At 38.9% G+C, this 23,184-nt stretch overlaps 1 protein-coding gene across 1 annotated transcript; it reads left to right on the plus strand.

Annotated features, from left to right (window-relative positions):
• Positions 1 to 813: 813 nt before the first annotated feature.
• Positions 814 to 21,608, plus strand: pik3ap1 (phosphoinositide-3-kinase adaptor protein 1). Its single transcript, XM_034681161.1, has 17 exons — positions 814 to 1,045; positions 1,792 to 2,217; positions 3,418 to 3,659; positions 3,885 to 4,023; positions 4,110 to 4,252; positions 7,443 to 7,575; positions 7,709 to 7,905; positions 8,008 to 8,188; positions 8,288 to 8,350; positions 8,459 to 8,713; positions 9,296 to 9,352; positions 9,881 to 10,074; positions 10,161 to 10,233; positions 10,405 to 10,575; positions 14,404 to 14,474; positions 15,556 to 15,656; positions 20,909 to 21,608. The coding sequence occupies exons 1-17, from the start codon at positions 1,015 to 1,017 to the stop codon at positions 21,021 to 21,023; spliced, it is 2,592 nt and encodes an 863-aa protein (XP_034537052.1). The 5' UTR covers positions 814 to 1,014; the 3' UTR covers positions 21,024 to 21,608.
• The last annotated feature ends 1,576 nt before the right edge of the window (positions 21,609 to 23,184 follow it).

The following is a 23,184-nucleotide window of genomic DNA, read 5'->3' on the forward strand; positions in this document are numbered from 1 at the left end:
CATGTGTTTCTTTGTCACCGTGCTTGAGCCAACATTTTTATTTTACATCCAGTTAGTCTATAGTTTATACTCACGATCAATCCATTGATCATAAGGAGAAACATGTTCATCGTAAAGTCCCAGAGCTGTGTTGGTTGTTTCTTCTGCCTGATCAGCTAAACGACACCCTAAGACCCTGTGTTAGCTATCAGTGGAGCTGCAAATCCATCAGGTGGAACTATTTCATGTTTGAAAAATCACTCAAACTCAGCCACACACTACTCAAACACACACCTCAGGCACAGCCAACAGGCATGTCTGAGTAGTAGATCATTTGCTTTAATCCCTGAGCCATAACTCTGTGGTGGAAGTGTCATACATGTAGGTTACAAGATCAGGGTTAACGTTTTTAAGATCAAATGTATTTCTGTATTTATTATTAAACAGGAGATCCGGTCTCACAGTATCACTCTGACGCACTCTTGAAACTCAACTCACTTCATCAAGGAAGTGAAAAAAAGGAAGAGGCTTGTGAGTTATAAAACAGGTGTGTTAATGTAGCGTGTGGATATGTTTTTTTAAAAGAGAGCAGAAGTGTATCAAAAGTGTTTCATGCAGTGTTGGATGCTGTTTCAGTTGTTCTCAGTTTTAAAAGAAAGGTGAACCTCAAAATAAAAACAAAACACTGTGTTTTTAAAAAACACTTTTTTATTGAGGTCATCTCAGCTGTGAACAATCTCATGTCTGATAAAAATAGCAGAGATCAAGTGTTATTGCAGACGTGCTGCACAAAATGACACCACTGTGGTGCATTTTCTCACTTCTTCAACTGTTTCAGGAAGTGGGGCAGAGACGCTAAAACCAGGAAACTAAGGGTTGCTATTAATACAACTGAGCAAAGAGCTACAGCTGGTGAGAGCTAATGCTGGCTCTGCTGAAGAAGAGAGATACGTCAGTAAACTCCAAAAAATCAAAAGGACACGTTTGGTATGCTCCTTGTGGATTGACTTTGTGCTGTTTGAAGGCTTCACGACCATGGAGGCACCAGCCTTAAGATCTGAATCAGGTAAATATCACACCTCTTGTTAATTTGTCTTCTATGTCCGTTCCTGATGGTCATCATATCTAAAACACGGATATTTAAAGACAGCATTTGACATTTACTCAACACAAAATGTATTATTTTGAAGAATTTTCATTTCTTATTTGTTTTCACATTATTATATTTAAGTGAACTTTCGTTTGCAAATATCTTCTGAGCTCATAAAAAAGAGGAAGCAAGCGTGTTAGCCTTCCTGTATAGTAAATTCACAGGCTGGTCACATGAAAATGACCCACATGTCTACTTTGGTCCATTATCTCACAGCTGGTGGGTCTCTGATCATTCATCAGTGTGAGTTATGATGGCAGAGAAATAGCTGTTTTACATGAAGCACTCTAATGAGTCAAACTAAATTACTCTGACCAACCAGTGTTTGCTCAATGCAGTGTTTGCACAACTTCTTGCTGGCTCTGCACAGAAACACTCAACAAATCCGCTATTCATTCCCTAATCGCAGTCACCTTGACAGCCAGGCAGCTATGTAGTGGAGAGTTTCCCTGAAGTACACTACCTGCAACAACATCAAATCCAACACTTAGTGTAACCATTGTCATCAGTGAGATTACATCCTCTTGATTTATTCCATGAGGCTGGATTAGCAGCGTGTTAGAGGAGCTAATGATGTGTGTTTTCTAGTGTATGCTTTGGTAAGGCCTTTTTTGAGACTATTTTCATGTACTGTGCATTTATCCTAATGTTTTATGTTTCAGCTAATCCTGAGTCACTCCCAGATTATGGGATTTTGATTCTGCACACAGCAGATGCACAGGAATGGGCTCAGTATTTACAGCAGATCTTAGATTCCTCCAGAAAATTCCACGAATGGTCGATTCTGCTGCATGCAGTCGTCCCAGCAGAAGAGCTTCCCGGAAATCAGTTTGAATACTTCCAAAGCTGCAAATGTATCCTGCTGCTCCTCACCGGATCCCTCTTAGACATGCTCTGTGACCGAGAGCTGCAGGCAGAACTTCAGAGACTGCTTCATCCTCCACACCGAGTGGTGGTGCTGCTGTGCGGTGTATCAGAGGATCAAGTACTGTCAGATACCTTTGAAGACTGGCTGATGTGGAGAAAGATCTCTGCTGAGGATGAGCCTGCTGTCTATGTCTCCACCATATTGGACTCCCTCAATGACAGTATGCCAAACTTTATTACTTCTTTGTTCCAGTTCAATCATTTAAATCACATCTATGAAGCTTTTTTAATCAAACTTTAAACTTATGATGAGTCGAGTGATCAGTTTGCCTCTGGTGTTGCTCATGTTAGTTAAAGTTCATAACCCTAGTCAAGGGGTTTTGACCAATCAGAGTCAAGCATCCTACACAGCCATAAAATCAATACGAGAACTGGGTAATAATAAGCTATAATGAAGTGAAAGTAGATACAAGTTAATGGTAGTAGAATTTAACAAGGAATGACTTTAAAAAATAGAAATGAAAATCCACAGTAATGAATCTTAAATGTAACAGTTTCACTTGGACTAAAGGTTATACCTGTGAACACTGTTTAGAGAGCTCTATATATGGGCACCATTTGTTAAGTTGTGAGCACTGAAAATAACAGCAACAATTCTCCACATTTAGATCCTAGTTTGAATTTTTAGAAGTCGCTTTTTTTTATTAAATTAAGAGCAATATTTGGGATTTTCTTTAATTTAATTTTGTCGTGAAAAATATATTAAAGTTACAATCAATGTTAAATCCAAATGCTAAATCTAAATGTTAAATCTAGATGTTAAATATAAATAAAAATATGATTCTAAATGTTAAATGTAAATGTTAAATAAAAATATTAAATATAAATATAAATGTTAAATACAAAATGTTAAATATAAATGTTAAATATGAATTTAAATATAAATGTTAAATATAAATGTTAAATATAAATCTTATTGTTAAATATAAATGTTAAACATAAATGTAAATGTTGAATATAAATGTTAAATGTTAATCTAAATGTTAAATATAAATCTAAATGTTAAATGTAATTGTTAAATATTAATCTAAATGTTAAATATAATACTAATTGTTGAATATAAATGTTAAATATAAATCTATTTTTTAAAAATAAATGTTAGACATACATCTAATTGTTAAATATAAATGTTAGACATAAATATAAATGTTAAACATAAATATAAATGTAAATATAAATCTAAAAGTTGAATCTAAAGAATGGAGAATTGTTGTTATTTTCACTGCGCACAACTTTACAAACGGCAGCTATGTACCTTTTAAGCTAAGCATTTAGTCCTTGCTGAACACTTTTAATTTGTAATTCATTTTTTTTTACCTAACAGGTGAATAATAGTTGTTTTTTATCTTTTGAATCTAAAGACAGACATGTGGAGGCTGAACAGGAGATCGAAGCTGTAGCTGAAACACAGTTTGACATGACAGAAGCCTCTCCAGCTGAAAATCTCATCACTGATAAAATGAAGAAAGTGACGTCTGGAGAGCAAAAGGAACATTTACAGGAAGATGACGAACTTATTACCAACAACTCAACAAACGGGGAAATAAATGCGCCTGGCCAGCTCACCTGCCTCACCGTACAACCTAACAGAGTCCAGTGCAGGGTAAATCTAAAGGAAACTGCTAACAACAAACTTATTATTTTTTATTATCTTGATGCTTTCTTTTATTAGTTTGAGACATGTTTGACAGCAGAAATGTTAAAAGTTTATATTTTATCACAGGTACTGGTGAGTTTAAAATCTAAAGACCATGTGATCTTGTTTTCTGAATAAGATAGAGTTTAGGATATAACTTAAAGGAACTGTGTTCTCTCTCTTTTTGTAAAGGAACAGGTGAACATTTTTATCATCCTCACTCATAAAGTACAATCGGCACCTGAGGTGGAGTTTTCATCTGAAAACGTTTCCACTAAAAGAGTTCCTGGCACTCTGGAGAATGAGTATACTATCAGCGTCTCTGCACCCGGCAAGTATCTGATGAGATCCCAGGACCATACATGAGTTTTTGTTTTTATGTTGATCAAGATTATGAAATCTTGTTTCTTGGTCTAGATATGCCGGCTGGAGTCATGTCATTAACCTTGTATGTTGGGCGATCCTGCCTCAGCTTACAGCCTGTCACATATTATACTGCTATGGGAGAAATCAGTCGGCTTCTTGACAATGCTTCTGACCCCGTTCACTTCATGTGCCAGGTGAGTCATGCAGAAACATTGTTGATGTCTGTTACCATTTTATTGCATTACACCATAAGTGTGAATTTAGACAGATAACAGATAACCCTTTAGATTTGAAAGAAGAGATTGTAATCATTTTATTTCAAGTAGAGTAAACTATCCAGTCCTGAGGTCCAGTGGAGAATTAAAATGATAACAAACAAAGGTTAGACGGTTTTTGGAGATCTCGTGCCGAGGTAACTGTTATCTTTCATATTCAAAACATCTGTTCAGTTTCAGTGACTCTAAATGTACTTCTGGTGATTTGAGACAGCTTTCAAAAAGCATATCCAGTTCAAAATATCTGTTTTAGAGTCAGAGGTTAAAGTCAGGGTCAAATAAAGGGGTTGGTCTTCTTTTGTTTACAGTCAGGGTTAATGTTAAAGCTCCTCTGAGGAACTTTCTCTTTGTGTCGATTTGGTGCCCCCTCTGTACAAATGGTACCTCTTATATCTTTGCAGATTTCTTCTTATACATGTGTAGATTATGTGTTCTGACCATAGACTGTATAAATAATGGATGTAGTATCCGTGACGTCACCCATCTGTTTCTGAAGCGCTGCTTTGAAGCCAATCGTCGGTGGAAGCCAAATTGGAAATGCTCAAGTCAACATAACTGCTGTTGAGCTAGTGTGAGGTAAAGAGGCGGAGCTTTGAGCCTCCTCGCCAACAGCTACAGTGTTCCCGCCTGTCAATCAAGTCAGCTGTGCCTCTCATAATGGAAAACTTGTAATGTTAATGGGGCATTCAAACCAAACACAAGTCAAATTCTTCACACGAATGAATTACAGGTAAAGTCAATGTATAGATTTAAATAGACGTGAGTAATGATCTGGCAGCGAGATTCACGCAAATTACGCGATTTAAATAGCCCATTTGGGCGAATCACACTAAAGGCTGATTTATACTTCTGCGTTGAATCAACGGCGTACCCTACGCTGGGGGTCCGCGTAGCTCCCGTACCTACGCCGAGGCCTACGCACGTAGCTGACGTGCACCTCCTCCAAAATGTAACTCCCCGTAGAGCCGACGCGGACCGCAAGCTCTGTGATTGGTCCGCTAGGCGGCTTTGTATTTCCCGCATTTACAACACTTCCGGGATCCCGGACATCGGCCGCACATCGGCCGTGTATTTCATCTCCTCCTCTCTATTCTTCATGTAATCATGTCTGTATGATAAACAGCAACATGTATCAGCTGTAGATTAACAGAACACGCTCTGAATCTCTGTGGAAAAGTAAACAGAGATCGTAGCGGGACCGGAAGCAGGCGGCCGGCTATCAGAGAGGCCGCACTGCCCTCTAGTGTTTCGGCGGAGAATTGCTGCGTGACACGGACACACCGACGCACAAGTATGTGGGGCTCATGTCCGCGTCAGCCCCTGCTGCGTAGGGGAGACGCAGAAGTAGAAATCAGCCTTAATTCCTTAGCTCGAATGAATTGAATTATACGTAAGAGTTGAAAAATCTGAACTCCAGAGAATCTGTTGCTCCTCGATAGCCAATCAGCATGCATCCTCCGGTGACATATGGTGTGACGTCTGGACCAGCGGAGATTCATTCATCTGAAATATGTGGGACACTTTGATTTTTTTATCTGTACAGCTTCCCCAAACTTTGTGACACTACTTATTTTTCATGTGGAATAAAGAGGAGCTCACTGTGAGGACATAGAGAGAGAGAAGGATTATCTGCTAAGTTGTGAAAACTTGTCTGTCACTTGATTCCAGCTATGGGTTGTCCTAGGAAGTTATCTCCGCCCTCTTTAGCTCTACTGGCTTCACCATTCAATGTAGTCGCGCTCAACCATGTTTGATAACAAAAGACTGCCGTGGCACGGCGTGGGAAACCCCCCTCCCGGGAAAATTCATATCTTGGGCACTCGTGTACACGTGATTAGGGTGAATTAAACCAGTAAACACAAAACATTCTTGCGTATGTATTCACGGCAATACCATGATCACTTGTGTTTTGTGTGAACGCGACATAATAGCTTCGAAACTGCAGCGTTATGAAAAGATTCCCCCCCTGTACAGTCTGTGCTGATCAAGAAATTAGCTATCCAGGCTACACTTGTTTTTTGAACCAGGCTGTAAACATGTTTATTTCTGCTGTAAAGATCGGCTTCTTTGAATTGGTGTGTATGTGGTTTCTGGTACTTCTGGACACTTGAGAAACCGAAGTTTTTTAACACTTCTACATGGGCTTCAATTCTCATGACTGGAGGTTGCCGCTTGGTTCTGACAAAAAAGTCTCATCCTGCTGCCTATCAACAGTGAAATGTATTACTCTGTGTGAGTATTTGCTGAGAAAAAAAGAGACCATCAAATTGAAATTGAAAGTTACAATTTGAAAGTTGTAGACCTTGTTGTTGATGGTCTTGTTTGCTTCTGTCGGACACAAAGTGGCATAATCGTTCATTTCAGTCTGTTTCGTAACCAGTCACAAAAACCCTCACTGGAGCTTTAAGTCAGTCTTTGGGGAACAAAATGAAAGTGTTTGAAATAGAAAAACCCCCAAAAAGGTCATGAGTGCACATCAGAAACCCAAAACCAAATGTAGGTTGAGACGCTGGATACTAAAGAGTGGGTGTGTGTGAGAGAGAAACAGAAAGTGTGTGAGTGTTAGAGGTGTATTTATGTAGAGGTGTAATTGAGTGGGCAGGGTGATGATCCCATGTTAAAAGAGAGGATAGTTAGTTTGCATTTAAGATGCTGCATATGTGTTGGGCATGCGTGATATGCCAAACCAAAAATGTTTTCTAGCATGTAATAGAAAGGGTGTGGGGTAAGTAATCATCACATGTTTTTATCTGGACGCACAAACAGTAAGCTATTGTCTAAAACAAATCTCCGTCACTGCAACAGAAACTTTATCAAACTCCTATAAACTGGTGAGACTCCAGACACGTCTGTGCCCGGTGCCTGCACCCCCAAACAGTCTCTTTAAACTAAAACACACGTGCTGTGACGCTTTGCTAGCAGATTTACTGGAAGAGCTATGTTTCATTGATCAGATGCTAGCACATGAACCAGCAGTAGATGAAGCCAGGTCCAGGAGCAGGTTTTACACACATGTGAAAATTGATTATTGGGAAACTGAGATCAGTGGTCCTTCTTTGTCTGCAGAACAAAAGAACTCTGTATCTCAGCACCCATTTTATTCTTTCAGGCCTTCAACTTGATGTCCAATGCAACAGAATCACTGGATAACATGCTAACTGACTCGCTAAAGTCTCGGATGCCTGGAAATAGTCTTCAGCTGTTTGGAAACAAACAGATAGAAGAGAACAACATGGCAGCATGTGAGTAAAGTTCTCTAAATTCCTTCGGTTGACACACAGGACTTATTACATGCAGCACCAGAGAGTACAAAGAGCTTAAAATTCAGCAACCAGTGGCACGAAGGGTTGATTGTGATTGCTTTTTGTTCTGCAGGTCAGCGTAATGAGGAGTTCCCCACACTGCTCCACTTTGCTGCAAAGTATGGCCTAAAGAAACTGACCACCATCCTCCTCCAGTGCCCCGGGGCTCTGCAGGCCTACAGTGTGATGAATAAACATGGAGACTACCCCAACACGCTGGCACAGAAGAGTGGCTTCTCTGATCTCAGGCAGTTCATGGATGAATTTGTTGTGAGTAAAAGTAAAGTTTCTTGCGTAACTAACAATGTGAAGCAATGTTTTACTCCCACGCTGAGTCTCATACGTGTCTCCTCCTCTCTTTCACTAAACCAGGAGACAGCAGTCATGCTCAAGTCTCATTTTGAAGACACTGTAAACACAGAGGAGAGCACCGCAGACGTGTATGAGTTGATGTCAGATAACTCTCGAGATATCATCATAAAGTACTCAGGTTGTTCAGAGGACATATACGAGTCAATGCTGGATTTAGATCCTGAATGTGCAGAGGACCTATGTAAGATTAAAACTCTTCATTTGTTTACACATACAATATCAAGATTACAAAACAGGTGGTCGACCTCTGCTCCTGATCTTGACCGGCTCTGTTTTTCAGATGAGTCGATGAATGCAGTAGATGAGAACCCACAGGAAGCTATGCTGAGGAAGTTCTTCCAAGGTATAATTTTATATATCAAGACAGACAGACAGACAGACAGACAGACAGACAGACAGACAGACAGACAGACAGACAGACATTAATTGTGTAGTAACTTTGTGTCCTCAGCGAAACAACATGCTTGTGCAAACCCTGCCAGTTTTGAGCATCTTAAAATTAAAGAAGAGGAGAAAGCTGATCAAACTGAGTTGGATCAAATTGAAGAAGAGGAGGATCCATACAAACTCGTCCCAGAGGATATCTATGACACTGTGGATGCGAACAGTACTTATGATCCAAGAATCCTGAACCGTCCACCAGCACCCATCCCTAGACCTGATCCTGACTCTGAGCCTGATAGGCCAGTAGCATACATTTCTCGAGGTATCTAGCATTTCATTTCATTTCATTTTAATTTGTTATTTTTATTGTAATTTATTTTATTTAATCTTATCTTAAATTATTTTACTTTATTTTATATTGTTTTTTCATAACTTATTTTATCTTTTTTATTTGAATTTTTTCTAAATACATTTTACCTTTTTCTATTTGACCACTTTTAATTTGATTTAATCTTATTTGATTTAATCTTAACTTTTCTTTCTTATTTTATCTTTTTTATTGTATTGTTTTACATTTTATTTAAATTTTATTTTTATTTTTTCTCATTTTATTTTATCTTATTTTATTTTATCAGTTTTTATTTGTTTTATCTTATCTTGTTTTATTTAATTTTATCTTATCTTATTTCATTTATTTGTATTTTATCTTATCTTATCTTTTTTTTAATCACGTTTTATTTTATCTCATTTTATTTTATTTTATTTTATTTTATCTTATTTTATTTTATTTTATTTTATTTTAGGTATTTGTTTATCTATTTATTTATAGTCATTAAATTGCTTTTCATTGACCAGACTTGATAAAAACTACTCTGGGAAAAATAATAATTTATTGTTTTTATAGTATTTACAGAAAAAGGCCCCTCCCAGCAAGAAACTGTGGAAGTGAGATGTCCTGAAGGTACAGCGCTCTATGACTGAAAATGACGTCTCTATTTTATCACGTTTGTTTCATCATCATTCACAATTTAAAGTGAGGTGAACTTCAGTGTGAAGGGAGTCAAACATTGTTTTACTTCACGACTAGTAAAAGCTTACAGAACAAGCTGAACACTTCCTCACTTTGCATTTGATCTCCTTACAACATGAACATCATCAGTTCAATATGTCAAGTGAGAGTATTTCTGGAAAACACAATCCATGAAATATGAACTTCAACCATCACTTTAATTTCAATAAGAGATAGGGTTCATACCAACAAGTACATTTAAGCCACTTATAACTTCCTAACACGCCCAACCCAGCCACATGATCCTACACCTTTACGTTGTGAGACATATTTCCCAGGAAGCACATTTATCAGCAAAGACTAAATTGATTTTATTTTATTGAAGAGAAAAAGCAAAACTTTCAATAGATTTTAAAAGCTTTCCTAATCCTTGATAACTCCTCTGTTATGGTTTAATGATTATTTCTCCCATCATCACAGCCCAGCCGGATGCAGACCCACTCTCTCCTGATTATGACCCTTACGCTGGGATGAAAACACCCGGACAGAGACAGCTCATTTCTCTGCAGGAGCGAGTTAAAGTGGGAGAAATTACTGTGAATGAAGCAGTCCAAGAGTTCAAGGCCTGGCAGTTTGATCACGAGCGGAGGGCCAACTCAATACGCTATCAGCAGGTAAATCGGCTGCCCGGACTATGGTCAGGTGCTGGTTTATGGCCAAGGTATTAATGTGTCATGTGTTATGTGTAACCTTTCTCAAGGAAAACCTGAAGAAATTACGAGACAGTATCACCAGACGACACAGAGAAAGAGAGAAGACTGGAAAGGAGCTCGGTAGAAAAAGCACCTCTTATTATTTCAGTCGTTTATTTATTACTTTGGAGGCTCCTGTGCAAATTTGATTAATTCAATGTTCTGACCACGGATGTACAACTTGAAGTTCTTGGTGTAAAATCACATATTGTTGTTTCTGATATTACAATGTTTGATGTCCCCACTCCTCAGATTATGAGATAAGTGCTCCACTGCAGAGGAACTTATACTGGGGCTCCAATGTGTCATTGGAGTGCTCTGTGTACGAGCCAGCACCGCGCGTGGTGGCTCCACCTCCACCTCCACCTGCACAAGCTATCCAGAGAGACACCTGGAAGACAGGTAGCACGTCCAGCACGTCCAGTGAGTCCAAAGTCTTCTTTTATTTGTTTTCAACTCTGTGAATGAACTCTTGATATCATGCATCCTTAGTTACTCCTCTGTGGCATAATAAGACAGGGTGTGATTTATGTAGGAGGTTAAAATAGGATGACAAGCTCCTTTATTCTGTCTGAATAAATACTCAGCGTCAAGTACCTCAAAGCAAATCAAGGGTTACCATCAGAACGTCTCCATTTCTTCTCTCAACTCCTTTAATACCCCATCTCCACCATCTGTTTCTCCCAGTATTTGGCTTTTGATAAAGTTTTCACTAATTGTTACCTGTTAGTGTGCACAGTTGTAGAAACACTAGTCTGTCCTTGAGTCTCAACTCAACTCATTTTTGTTTTTATAGCACCTTTCATACATTAAGCATGCAGGACCAAAGTGCTTCACAGAATAACAGAGACAGAAAATAGCAGAAATAGATAAAATGATACAAGACTAAAACATGACAGAGGAAAGTAAAATAAAATCATTACAATAAATTCAATAAAATAAAATCAGAGAAATATCAGTAAAATAAAAAAATAAAATTAAAATTAATACAATAAATTCAGGTAAATACAAGAAAAAAATGAAACTAAAATGATTACAATAAAATCTGATAAATACCAGAAAAATTTAATAATATAAAATGATTACAACAAAATCAGATAAATACCAGAAAAATAAATACAATGAAAATAAATCAGATGAATACCAGAAAAATAAAAAAATATAAATACAAATTTAATGAAAATATAACAAAAAAAAAATAAAAATAAAAATCAATGAAATGATGCTAAAGCAATAGTAATAATGGTAATAATGCCGTCCAAGGCTAAAAATAAATTACTCCAAATTAAAAGGCAGATTAAAAAGTAAACTTTTGAAAAACACCCAGAGAGCTTGTGATTTCAATGTCTAGAGGCAGAGAGTTCACAGTTTAGGGGCCTAAAAACACAAAGCTCTCTCCTTCTTTGTGAGGGACATTAGGGACATTTAAAAGGGAAGCCTTTTAGGACCTCAGGGATTGAGCTGGAACATAAAATGACAGAAGATCTTTGATGTATGGAGGAGCTTTAAAAACAAGTAAAAGAACTTTAAATCAATTAAGAAAGGAACAGGTAACCACTGCAGAGTTTGAAGAAGTGGAGTTAACTCTTTTCCTTGTTAAAACTGTGGCAGCAGTGTTTTGAATGAGTCTGATGTTTTGACAGATGTCTGAACTTATGGCAGTGCACTCTTTCAATAGTACTTAAATATGTTAACTCTCCTTCTGATGATGCAATAAGATCAAATGGTGGTAACATTTTTTAGAAGCTGGCCCTGCTCTTTTGAGACAGGAAGTATCTAATATTCATTGGCTTGCAAAGAAAAAGATGGACCACTCCATGAATAGCATTTTGTCACTTCCACATCTGTTTTAACTTTTTTTAGCCCCTGGGTTTCTGCTTGGTGCTTTTCCAAAGCATTGACCCCAGCACACAAATCACCAGTTGTCTTATTTGTTCACTGATCCTGTCCTGCACATGCATGTGTAGAATTGTCATGAGAAAACTTCTGCTTTGCGTGTGGAGGTCATTAAAAGCAGCCGTGTGAAACGGAAACTGTTTCATAACCAGATCAGAAACCCTCACAGTGTCAAGATCTCTCTGGCTATTGGTGAGAGCTGCGGAGACGTTGAGACTGTTAAAGTTATATCATTATTCTTTTCATCATTGTTTGTTTTCTGGTTTCATTTACCCTTACTTAGAGCAGAATGTAAGCATGACTTCCTGGTTGGTTGTTGTATCACACATTCTTCATTTTATGTCATCTTTTTGCACAAAAGGCTTTGAACAGCTCTTTAAATTATGTTGATGTGTATTGAATTTGCTGACAGTCTCATGATTCTTACACTAAGCTTATCTGCTATCTATTATCTTTGTTTTTGTCTCACTTTGATTGGTCCTTCCTCTCTTTGCAGACTGATTGCATAACTGTACAATCTGTCACGTAGGGGGAAAGATTAAGGAGGATTGAAGTGCAGATTTTAAAATCAAAATGTTTTTATAAACAAAAGGTACAAACAAAACTTACTTAAATGTCCTAAATCCAAAAGGAAACGCTGGGGAAACACAGAACACAGAACACAGGAGAGACGAACAATGGCCCAATTTCAATGTCCACCCTCAAACACTCATTGGGACAGTCATAAGCCTTCACTGACTTTGAGGCGCGTTCCCGCCAAGTCAGTGAGGGCTGTCCCAATGTCAAATCTTCAAGTGTGTGAGGGATCTCTCTCAGACTTTTTGAGCCCTTTATGCCCCTTTTCTGTAAGTGGGCATTTTTGCAGACTTAGCAGAATTACCCATAGTTCATAGCATTGTGACGTGAAACACGCTGTAACATGAAATTTAAAAAAAGAAAGACTGTAAACAAGAAACCGGAAGGTACAACTAATGCTGTGTTACAAAAAAGTTTGCCTGTAAGTATAAATATAGAAAACAGCCTTCATCAGCCAAAATATATTTATCTTCACACATATGTGTATAAACAGTATAATTTATATATTTATATTTATATATTTTCAATTGGGTGGTTAAGCAGTCTGTACGTTAAAAGCCTGGATCACATGACAATCAGGCAGTCAGTCTCTTAAGCGCCTTGAATTTGAGAAAAGAAAAAAATTGTGCAACAAATGCCGCTAAGGTGAGCTCAATGACGTCATGCAGGTTACATGAGAATTCCCAGAGTGCTGTCCCATTCCAGTTCTACAGTTTGAGTCCTGCCCTCAGTCACTTTCCAGGTGACATCAATGAAGTCAAGAATGGCTCAGGGTTTAGGGAGGACATTGAGATCGGGCCAATGATCCAACACAGGACAGGGGAAACTAAATACACAGAGTAATCAACACAGGTGTGAACACAGGACACAGGTGAAACTAATGAGGGGAATCAAAAAGGAGAGAAACACACAAGGACAAGAAGTAAAACTAAACTGGAAACAGGAATCATGAAATACAAACTAAAACAGGAAACACAAGACAAGACTAAGGCTGTTTTGGAAACCTCCTACTATACGAGCAGTACGTACTGATTAGGCTAAATTCAGTATTTAGTACGTGAAAATGAGCAAAATCTGCAGTATGCCAAAACTCCCCGGATGTCTACTGATTCAGAAACATTTCTCAGTATGCATTGGACCAGTCTGCCTTGCATACTGTTTCCCACAATGCACAGCACTCAGTCCGCTTTCTCTTTCCTCTTCTTTTTTGACGGGGGGCACTCAGTTTTTAGGTAATGTGAAAATGATTAAATTCCATATAAACCACTTCTTAACTTTTTAAATAACAAGTGATGCTAAAGAAGCAGTTTATCTATCAGCTTGGTCGTTGTTTACTTCCGCTTTCTGAAACCGGAAATCTAGACACACCTGACCCAGCATCCTGCAGACCAGATCCAACAGAACAGACATACTAAAGACGACCTTCAAACGCAGTATGTAGTACGTACTGTATACTGCATTCATTGGTAGTAGGGAGCAGGCGATTTCGAAAACTGCCTGAGAAACACAACAAGAGACATGGATCACTAAACACACAAGGGTGACAGAGGATAACTAATAGGCCGGCAGAATAAACACAGGGAGGAACCAAGGCATGAAACACAAGGAAAAAACTCAACTAAACATCAACTCATGACACAACCTTTGCTGTGGGACTCAAATGTATTTTTCTACCTCTGGTGAAATGATGTTGCCGTAGAATTCATCACATGCACTAACCTCAAAGAAAGTCTTATCACATCCTAACTCACACATTGACCCATTTCTTCTTTATATCAGGTAGTGAGAGCAACAGACTCAGCACTCACAGCACCTTTAGCTACAGCAGCGGGACAGAGCCTGACTTTGAGGTGAGCCTGACTTTAACTAGAGCATTTGCATCTTAAGTTCAACAACTTAATATGCCTGATATGCCTTTATAATGGAAACTTGAGCACTTTTATCATGTTTAGTGATGTTATCGTTTTTATTGTTGTATTCACTTATTATATTATATATATATATTTTAGTATGTTTAGCACTTAAAGTAGTTAGTTCATGTTACATCTGTTTGTAACTGTATGTCATGATCTGATATCTCACTGGCTGCAAAACAAGTTTACCTACAGGTCCAAATAAAGTAACCCTGAACCTAGACCTGAAAACTTCACACAGGCACTCACATCAAACAGCGCTGTGCATGACTTTGTAAGAGTCCACTGCTGCTTTGATATGTGAGCATGTCTCCTCACCACGCTGATGTTGGGTTTCTCTTGTGGTGTTGTATATGACAGAAGTTAATAATAAAGATTGTTGTGTTAGTATTACTCTGTGCTTAATTAAGATCTACAGGTGTGGTTCTACCTTTTATACTCTAGAGACTCAATGTGAAAGAACATTTTGGATGATGTCTGTGATGCTTGGTAAGAATTGTGCAATGGTTTCTCAGAAAGTGTCCGTCAGAGTGTGATCAGGACAGAGATATTCTGTTGGCTGGTTAGTGGTAACAGATTTAGCAACAATTCCTCCTCCCATAGTGATCTCTGATTAAGTTAGTTAGGCCTGCAACTGATCTCTCCATTAATAATATCAAAATCTGTTCTTTAAAATGTTAGAAAATAACTAAAGGTCATCTCAGCTTTGTAAAGTGTAAATATTCAAATCTGATTAGCCAGCAAACTCATATCAGTTCACTTTGAAAGCATAACACAAATAAAGCTAATCCTCCACATTCAGTGGAAAGCAGAACTGGAAAGAGATTGACCTTTTGCTTGAAAAAACAAGTGATGGGTTATCAGAGAAGTATAGATTTTCGTTCTGCCGAGCAACTGTTGATACACATGATCAATAAACCAGTTCATTTAGTAAGGGTCAAAGAGAGGTTCCATTTTCATGTTTTATTTTATTTTAAATGTTTTAAGAAGTCAAGAAATGTTCTTTTTATTTTTTTAGGACGCAGTAGAAAATCTCCCCCCTCCACCTCGACCTCCACGCCTGTCTGATGCTGCTTCCTTCATTCCTCCACCCAGGATTCCTCCACGACTCCCAGAGAGGTCAGTTCACAGAGCTCGCTTTAATTGATCTCAATAGAAAACTATTGTGTTAAAGGGATATTTCAGTGTTTTTGAAGTGGGGTTGTGTGAGTTTTATGTCTCTAGTAATTGTATTAGCAACAACCAAATGCTGCTCAGCTCGACTCCTTTAATGAGAAACTGCAGGGAGAATCAGCACGCAAGCTAGGCTACAGTTTGCCGCAGACGGGGTCAGTCCTGCCACGTTATTTAGCTAATTTTGAGAAACTCCAGCAAGAGAACTCATCTCACACACTGCAGCCCTGTGTGATTTGCTGCTGGTATATCTTTATTCCCAAAGGTGTAGAGGTGCTGTTGCTACAAAGTCTTACTCGTGACAGCAAATAGTTTTCTCGGTTCGTCTGCATTAGCTCAAAGATTACACTTGCACCACCAGGTAACTCCGGATCACTCCTGCTCTCCAGTTTAGCACAGAAGCTTCTCCACTTTTCCCTCCGATGCTTTGAATCACCTTTTCATCTGTAAATTGTGCCTCATAAAGGTGTCCATGTGTCTTCACAATAAACGGCATGATATCGGCGCCATCAGAACAACTCATTATTTGGTTTAGTTGTATTTTTGTCACTTTGAAGCTGCAGACCTGAACAGCTGATCAGTGCGCTGTTCAGGTCTGCAGCTTTGTGTGTCCAAAAACAGTGCAGCAACGAACAGGCTTTCTAGTGGCAAACTGAAGTGCTGAAAAAAATCCCCAGTAGAGCGTTCACCTAAACCGAAATGAGTGCTCGGGTCAGAGTCTTTTAAAATTAGCTAATCTACGTGGCAGGGCTGACCTTGTCTGCAAAAACGGTAGCCTAGCTTGCGTGGTTTTTCTCCCTGCACTTCCTCATCAAAGGGGCCGAGCTGAGTGGCACCAGATGTGGTTAGTACAGTTAGTAATGACATAAAACTCAAACAACCACACCCTTAAAAAAAGACTGAAATATCCCTTTAGATGGTATGTTGCATTTAAAAGTTCCATTCATACCATGTGTAAAACACTAAGGAGGAAATTAAACAATTTAATGTTTATTAATAACCAATCTCATTACCAAAGTCTGTGAATCCTCCCTCAGGGATCTGTTTAACTCTAGACAGGACTACATAAACAGAATAAGTAAGGCTTGTAGGGGAATATTTATCTTCAATAAATGATGGAACCATAGGTGAACATAAGAGCAGTAATAATGGTCACTGTAATAACATTAATGAATGGTAAATGAGTGTGCTTATTAAGCTTTCTCTAGTCTTCTGATCACTCAAAGCTCCTTAACATCACAAGTCACATTCACCCCACATTCATTCACTGATGGTAAGGCTGCTCCATAAAGAGTCTATCAGTCCCATTGGCAGCCAATAGCACAGCCCCCAGGGGCAGTTCGGGGTTAAGTGTCTCGCCACTTCGGCATGTGGACAGCAGGAAGTAACCGTGTAACAGTTGGAGCACTCTTGATTGATAGGCTGCTCCAAGCACATCATGGCTCAGTGTCCACCGCAATGGATGATGTAGGGAGGTATCAGGGGTCAAACTTTCTCTGAACGGTTGCAAAACCAGACAATGGTAGTATCAGCTGATGGAGGAAGGCTCTGGTGACATTCACAGAAAAATATAATGAGGAACTCTAAAAAAAATAAAGTCATAATGTGACACCACAAAATGCAAGATGTAAAGAAAACAGATTGAGAACCAGACAAGTCAAAAACCAACTTCCTGTCTCTGTGCCAATCTGTTCTAAGCTCTTATCTCCCTGTTGCACCGGCTCTGCATAAGTTGTGCAGATGAACGGTAATTATCTCTGCTCGTGGGAAATGAAAGTGTGAGTTAAGATCAGAGTGCACAACGTTACGGTGTACAACTTTACACCGACTAGCTCTGAGTCGGTGTAAAGTCCTCCGTAACAGACCGGCTGTCATGGCACCAGTCTTTAAGGAGGACTTCACAACAATTCAGAGTGAGGTGTAAAATTTAAGATGTAACATATTTTACATTGAAACAATCTCAGCTGGTGCAACGCCCAAACCATTAGTTAAGTTTAAACTCCATCCTTAATTAGAAATTACGTTTAAACTAGGCTACGTTTGAACTTAGGTACAGCTGGTGAAACCAGTGCTGCACAGAATTGACATATATTAGCAGCACATTAAGAATCGATTTAATCCTAAATAACCTTATATGTGATATTACCAAGCGGCAACCTCCAGCCGCAAGAATTGAAGCCAATGCGGAAGTGTTAAAAACTGCAGTTCCTCGAGTGTCCACTTGAGGCTGGTTCTGGAAGTACCAGAAACCACATACACACCAATTCAAAGAAGCTGATCTTTACAGCAGAAATAAACATGTTTACAGTCTGGTACAAAAAACGAGTGTAGTCTGGATAGCTCATTTCTTGATCGGCACACACTGTACGGGGGGTGAATTTTTTCATAATGCGTCACTTCAGAAGATATTTAGATTACGAGTTTTCCATTATGAGAGGCACAGCTGACTTGATTGACAGGCGGGAACACATAGTTGTTGGCTAGGAGGCTCAAAGCCCGCCTCTTTACCTTGACAGAAGTTAGGTTGAGTTCAGCATTTCCAATATGGCTGCCGACGACAATTGGCCTCAAAACAGCGCTTCAGAAACAGATGGGTGACGTCACGGATACTACGTCCATTATTTACAGTCTATGGATATTACACAGAAGGAAAAAGGATAATTCAACCTGCATGTCTTATTGAGACTCTTGAACCATAAGTCAAAGTAAACTTGCTCATCTTGTTCTGTATAAGACAAAGAAGAACACACACAATATTTGACCATTATTTAAGTTTCTATAATCTCAGGACCACACGTTCACCAGTCACCAATAATCAAAGCTTTACATAACATTTAAATGTTCACTAACTGAATATGTGTATGTAAGCAGTTACACAACTGAGCACAGGGTGGCAGTCCTGATCCATGGATGAATGAATCAACCAGAGAATTTATGGCTCTTAGATAACTTTCACAGTTCCCCGAGTTTTATGATTTTACCACATGAAGAGTTCAGATGAACTCTGATTGGTCACATATGAGTCTGTGGTGGAACTGTTTTAAACAAAGCATGTTGCCTCAGGTATTTGTATGACCCTGTCTGATACATGCCACCTTATAGAGTGAGGGAACCAGGCTGTAAGCTTGATGGGTTTGTGTCCACAAGAGGGCTCAGGTTGTCTCTCCAGGTCTTGGAAATTTGGTTGAAACGTATTTTTCCTTGAAGTTAGGACAGAATTTTAAACAAAGATCCATTAAAACTCTGAAACCTCTTAAGTAATCCAGTGAGGTTTGAAATGGAGGGAGTGGTGTTAAAGTTCTCTGTCTGACCAGGAGGGGAGAGAGCCAAAGTTGGACCAGAGGAGGTAGAGGTTGTAAGTACACAGCAAGGTTTGGATAAAGATCAAAAGGAGGTCAATACATTTCAAAGGCTGCTGAGTCTTTGTGAAGAGATTTTGAGAGAGTTTGAGGTTGGGAAAAGGCCTCCCCCTATCTTTTCACATGAACCACATCCCCCCACAGCAGAGTAATTAAACCAAGCGAGGCCACCTGTGCCTGATTGGTCAGTGTGGAGTACTTGATTAGTGTCTCCACAAAAGGGGGTAAATCTCACCAGGAAATTAGGATTATGCTTTGGATTTTGGATTTGTGTTGATTTTTTGTTCTCCCACTTTGAAATACTTTCATTGAATGTTGTTTGAGTTTTATTTCAGTGGGATAATGAATTTGTGGTTTCCCTTTTCCAATGGTTTACTCCAATTAGGGCAGAGCCAGGGCAGGTTTGAAAGAGCAGACTGACATTAGAAGAACTGAGGGGAGATTGTTGTTGGTAACAGCCTGCTGTGAGGCAGGGGTTGTCCTGTTGTGTTTGTTTGATTTTGGTTAATTCATTGAGATTTGTTTTGTTATTTGAACACTTTTTAATGAAATAAAACCACCATCTTGCTTTGCAAAGACTGCTGCCTTCTAAGCCATTCTCCGGCCTACAACTTGTGTTCAAACCAGTGCCTTACAATGACACCAAATCCCTGTTATGGTAGACTTACAAGGTGTAAATCTACAGAGGTCTGACTGATTGATTGAAAGCTGACACCTCACATTTCCTTACTCCTGTTTTTAACTACTATATCATTTTCAGCATTACATAGGAGCGGCTGTGGCTCAGTGGGTAGAGTCAGTCATCTATCAATCGGAAGGTTGCCGGTTGAACCCCATCTCCTGCAGTCACATGCCGAAGTGTCTTTGAGCTGAACCTCAAATTGCCCCCGTTGTAGTTCAGCGGTGTGTGAATGTGTACGAGATCAACTAATACTGATGGTCCCTACTACATAGCAGCCTCTACCATCAGTGAGTGAATGGGTGTGAATGTGTGAATGTGATGAGTAGTGTAAAAGAGCTTTGAGTGGTCAGAAAGACTAGAAAAGCGCTATATAAGTGCAAGTCCATTTACTGTTTACCATTGAAATTGTCGTGCACATCAAAAACATCATAGAGTCCCAAATGACAGAGAGTGTCTGATAATTCTTCAAGATAAAGGATTTCTTTAAAAGGTGTCACTGAGAGGAAGGTTTTTGTCCTGCGGGACAGGTAGACCTTTAAGTGTCATTAAAAACCTTGCATATCATGACCTGCATCAGTCAGGTCTTAATGTAGCTCCTGTGTCCTGCAGTAGCTTCAATTCTTTGGTCATTTAAATCATCCATCAGGGATGCTGAAGTGGTCTTTGGCGACACCCCACACGTTTGGCCGGTACTACAACAAACAGTAGGGAACACACAGAGGCTAATGAAGAACCTGAAGGCATCAATGAGCAACACTGTAAACGATAAACAGGAAGTGTTCAGCACCACTGAGTCACAGCTGTGTCTGAGGGAGGAAGGTGAGAAAGTGAAAGAGTAGTGGTGTTGATGTGAACGTGATCATTTTCAATCATACATGGAGCAGAACAGTTTAAATGTAAACTCATACTGTAGTTGTCATAAAAGCTTAAATGGAGAACTGTGGCTGTATTTAACTTCATTCATGTAATTTTGAGGACACTGCAGTCTAGTGCTCTTGATATGTTTTAATCATGTAGTGCCCGATAACAACTGAAGACACCTTAGTTAGGACACTTTACAATTACAGCAGGTTGACTGTCTGATGTATCTGACAGAGATCTCAACAACTTCTAAGTGAGAAGATAAATTCACAGAACTATTCTCTTGTTTTTTTTAGGGTGCAAGAGAAAGTGAACGATCGCTACATCACCTGCCCATCTCGAGCAGCTCCTCAAAGACCAACTCAGAGAGTCGGTGCCTCGGCGCCTCCTATACCTCGCCGAATGCGGTGATCAACACCTGTGTTTCTTTTTGGTTTATTCTCTTGTGAGTTATGTATTATTTTCAACAGAACAAAGGTACTGGAGCTGGAAAGACTGGAGTACTTGGCATTAAACAAGATGAAGGAAAAAAAGGAAACAACCAGAACTTTTATACCTTCATACAATGGTTTAATTTGTTGTTTTTTAAAGTGTATGATCTGTTTTGTTTGCAGCTTTAAAATATATTAAGAACAAATATGTCAATAGATGTGCTTTCACTGCATTTTAAGTAGTCGTGTAGTTATGGCATTTTAGCATACCTCAAATGATGTCAACTGAGAACTTAGGGTATTAATGTTTGTATAATGTAAAAATGTTCCAGTTGTAGACTTTTATGTGTCCTTAAAGGGATATTTCAGTGTTTTTGAAGTGGGGTTGTATTTTATGTTACTAGTAATTATACCAGCCACAATGGATGCCACTCAGCTCGGCCCCTTTAATAGAACACTAACGTATCAGTTAGTAACACCATCACTAACATCGGGTGTATTTTACCCGATATAATATACCAGATAAAAAGTACTTCAAATCAAAATATATCATAGTACAACAATACAATGCAAATTGAAGTACTCCTCTTGTATTTCCCTGTATAAAATATCTCATGAAACACACAAAAAAGTGTCATGGTGGGGCCCTATAAAAATGCTCCAAAATTAGTGAAAAATAAGGGAATCATTGATGATAATTAATGATTAATGATTCTTTTGTTTAATAATGGAGCTGGGAACTTGTTCTTTGGGCCACCCATTCCTGGGAGACGTGAGCCTTATTCAGTGAAGGCACAGTCTCCCTGGATCACTGATAACTGTGGGGGATATAAACAAAGAATTTACTCTCAATTACCAAATCACCCGAACATGTGCCTGCTGAAAAAAACAGGGATGGTAGAAGGGAAACAGGCCTACCTTGGGTGACATCAGAGAGCAGCCTGAAGCTACCCAGGGACCCATGCAACTCAGACAGCAGCAACATAATGAAAATCACATAACCACAATCGCATAGGTGAAAATCACTCGACATTAGTGTTCCAGGGTTAATGAGAAACTGCAGGGAGAAGCAGCACGCAAGCTAGGCTACAGTTTCTGCAGAGGGGACATAATTTAGCTAATTTTGAAAGATTCCACACTCATCTCGGTGTAGGTGTACGCTCTACTGGGGATTTTTTATCAGCACTTCACTTCGCCACCAGAAAGCCTGCTTGTTTTTGCACTATTTGCAGATGCAAGACAATCTTGCTCCTCCACCTGCAGCGCATTGATCAGCTAATCTGATCTTAAATGTGCATCACTGAAATATTGTCAATTTTTGACATTTTTGCATCTCAGTTTTGCATCATGGGAAGCAGGAAATGCCTAAAATAAATAATGTGGCAGAACCAGCCCCTTCTGCAGAAATCTATAGCCTAGCTGAGCAGCATCCGTTGTAGCTAGTAGTATTACTAGTAACATAAAACTCAGACAACCCCACTTAAAAAAAACTGAAACATCCCTTTAATTCAGTTTATGTATTTTTGGTGCAAATTAATGTTTTGTCTTCACTGCTCAATATTTTCTGTCCTTTTGGTCCACTTCCACAAAGATTTATATGCAAAACATTTGTACAAGTTGTTTATATCCTAATCAGCTTTTATTGGTGGATTGAAGTTACACATGTTGTTAATAGAAATCAAGAGAATATAGCTAGAAATGCTAACATAAGTTAAAGCATTTATACATCATTTTTCACTCTTGAATATTTTTCTGTAGAGAGACGATGTTTTAAAACGAGCTCCTCTCTGTCTCTGTTCTATTATAGGTTTAGAGTTAGTAATGGTTTACTGTCCTTGATGGAGTGTTGTTTGTTTTGTGAGTAAACTGACTTGAATGTAACATTTATGCAAAAAAAAATGGATGAGACAAATATTGGTGGGCTGGATAAAATACATACATGTACATTTTCTATTCTGTCAGCTATGTGGTTATAAATGCCATGGTACGATACAGAATGGATTTAACACAGCCCAACAGACAGACAGATAGACGGACGGACGGACGGACGGACGGACCGACCGACCGACAGACAGACAGTTATTAACCAGCTAGTCTACATGAGCAGCTGTAAGAGTCATGGACTTGTCAGGACTTGTAAT

This window comes from Notolabrus celidotus, chromosome 4 (assembly GCF_009762535.1).
Source record: "Notolabrus celidotus isolate fNotCel1 chromosome 4, fNotCel1.pri, whole genome shotgun sequence".
NCBI lineage: Eukaryota > Metazoa > Chordata > Actinopteri > Labriformes > Labridae > Notolabrus > Notolabrus celidotus.

Bases quoted from the DNA above. Each gene is read 5' to 3' on its own strand.
- pik3ap1 (XM_034681161.1), top strand. From the start codon at position 1,015: ATGGAGGCACCAGCCTTAAGATCTGAATCAG. The intron at 1,046-1,791 runs GTAAATATCACA...TTTATGTTTCAG, and splicing joins AGCCTTAAGATCTGAATCAG to CTAATCCTGAGTCACTCCCA. The intron at 8,351-8,458 runs GTATAATTTTAT...TTGTGTCCTCAG, and splicing joins GCTGAGGAAGTTCTTCCAAG to CGAAACAACATGCTTGTGCA.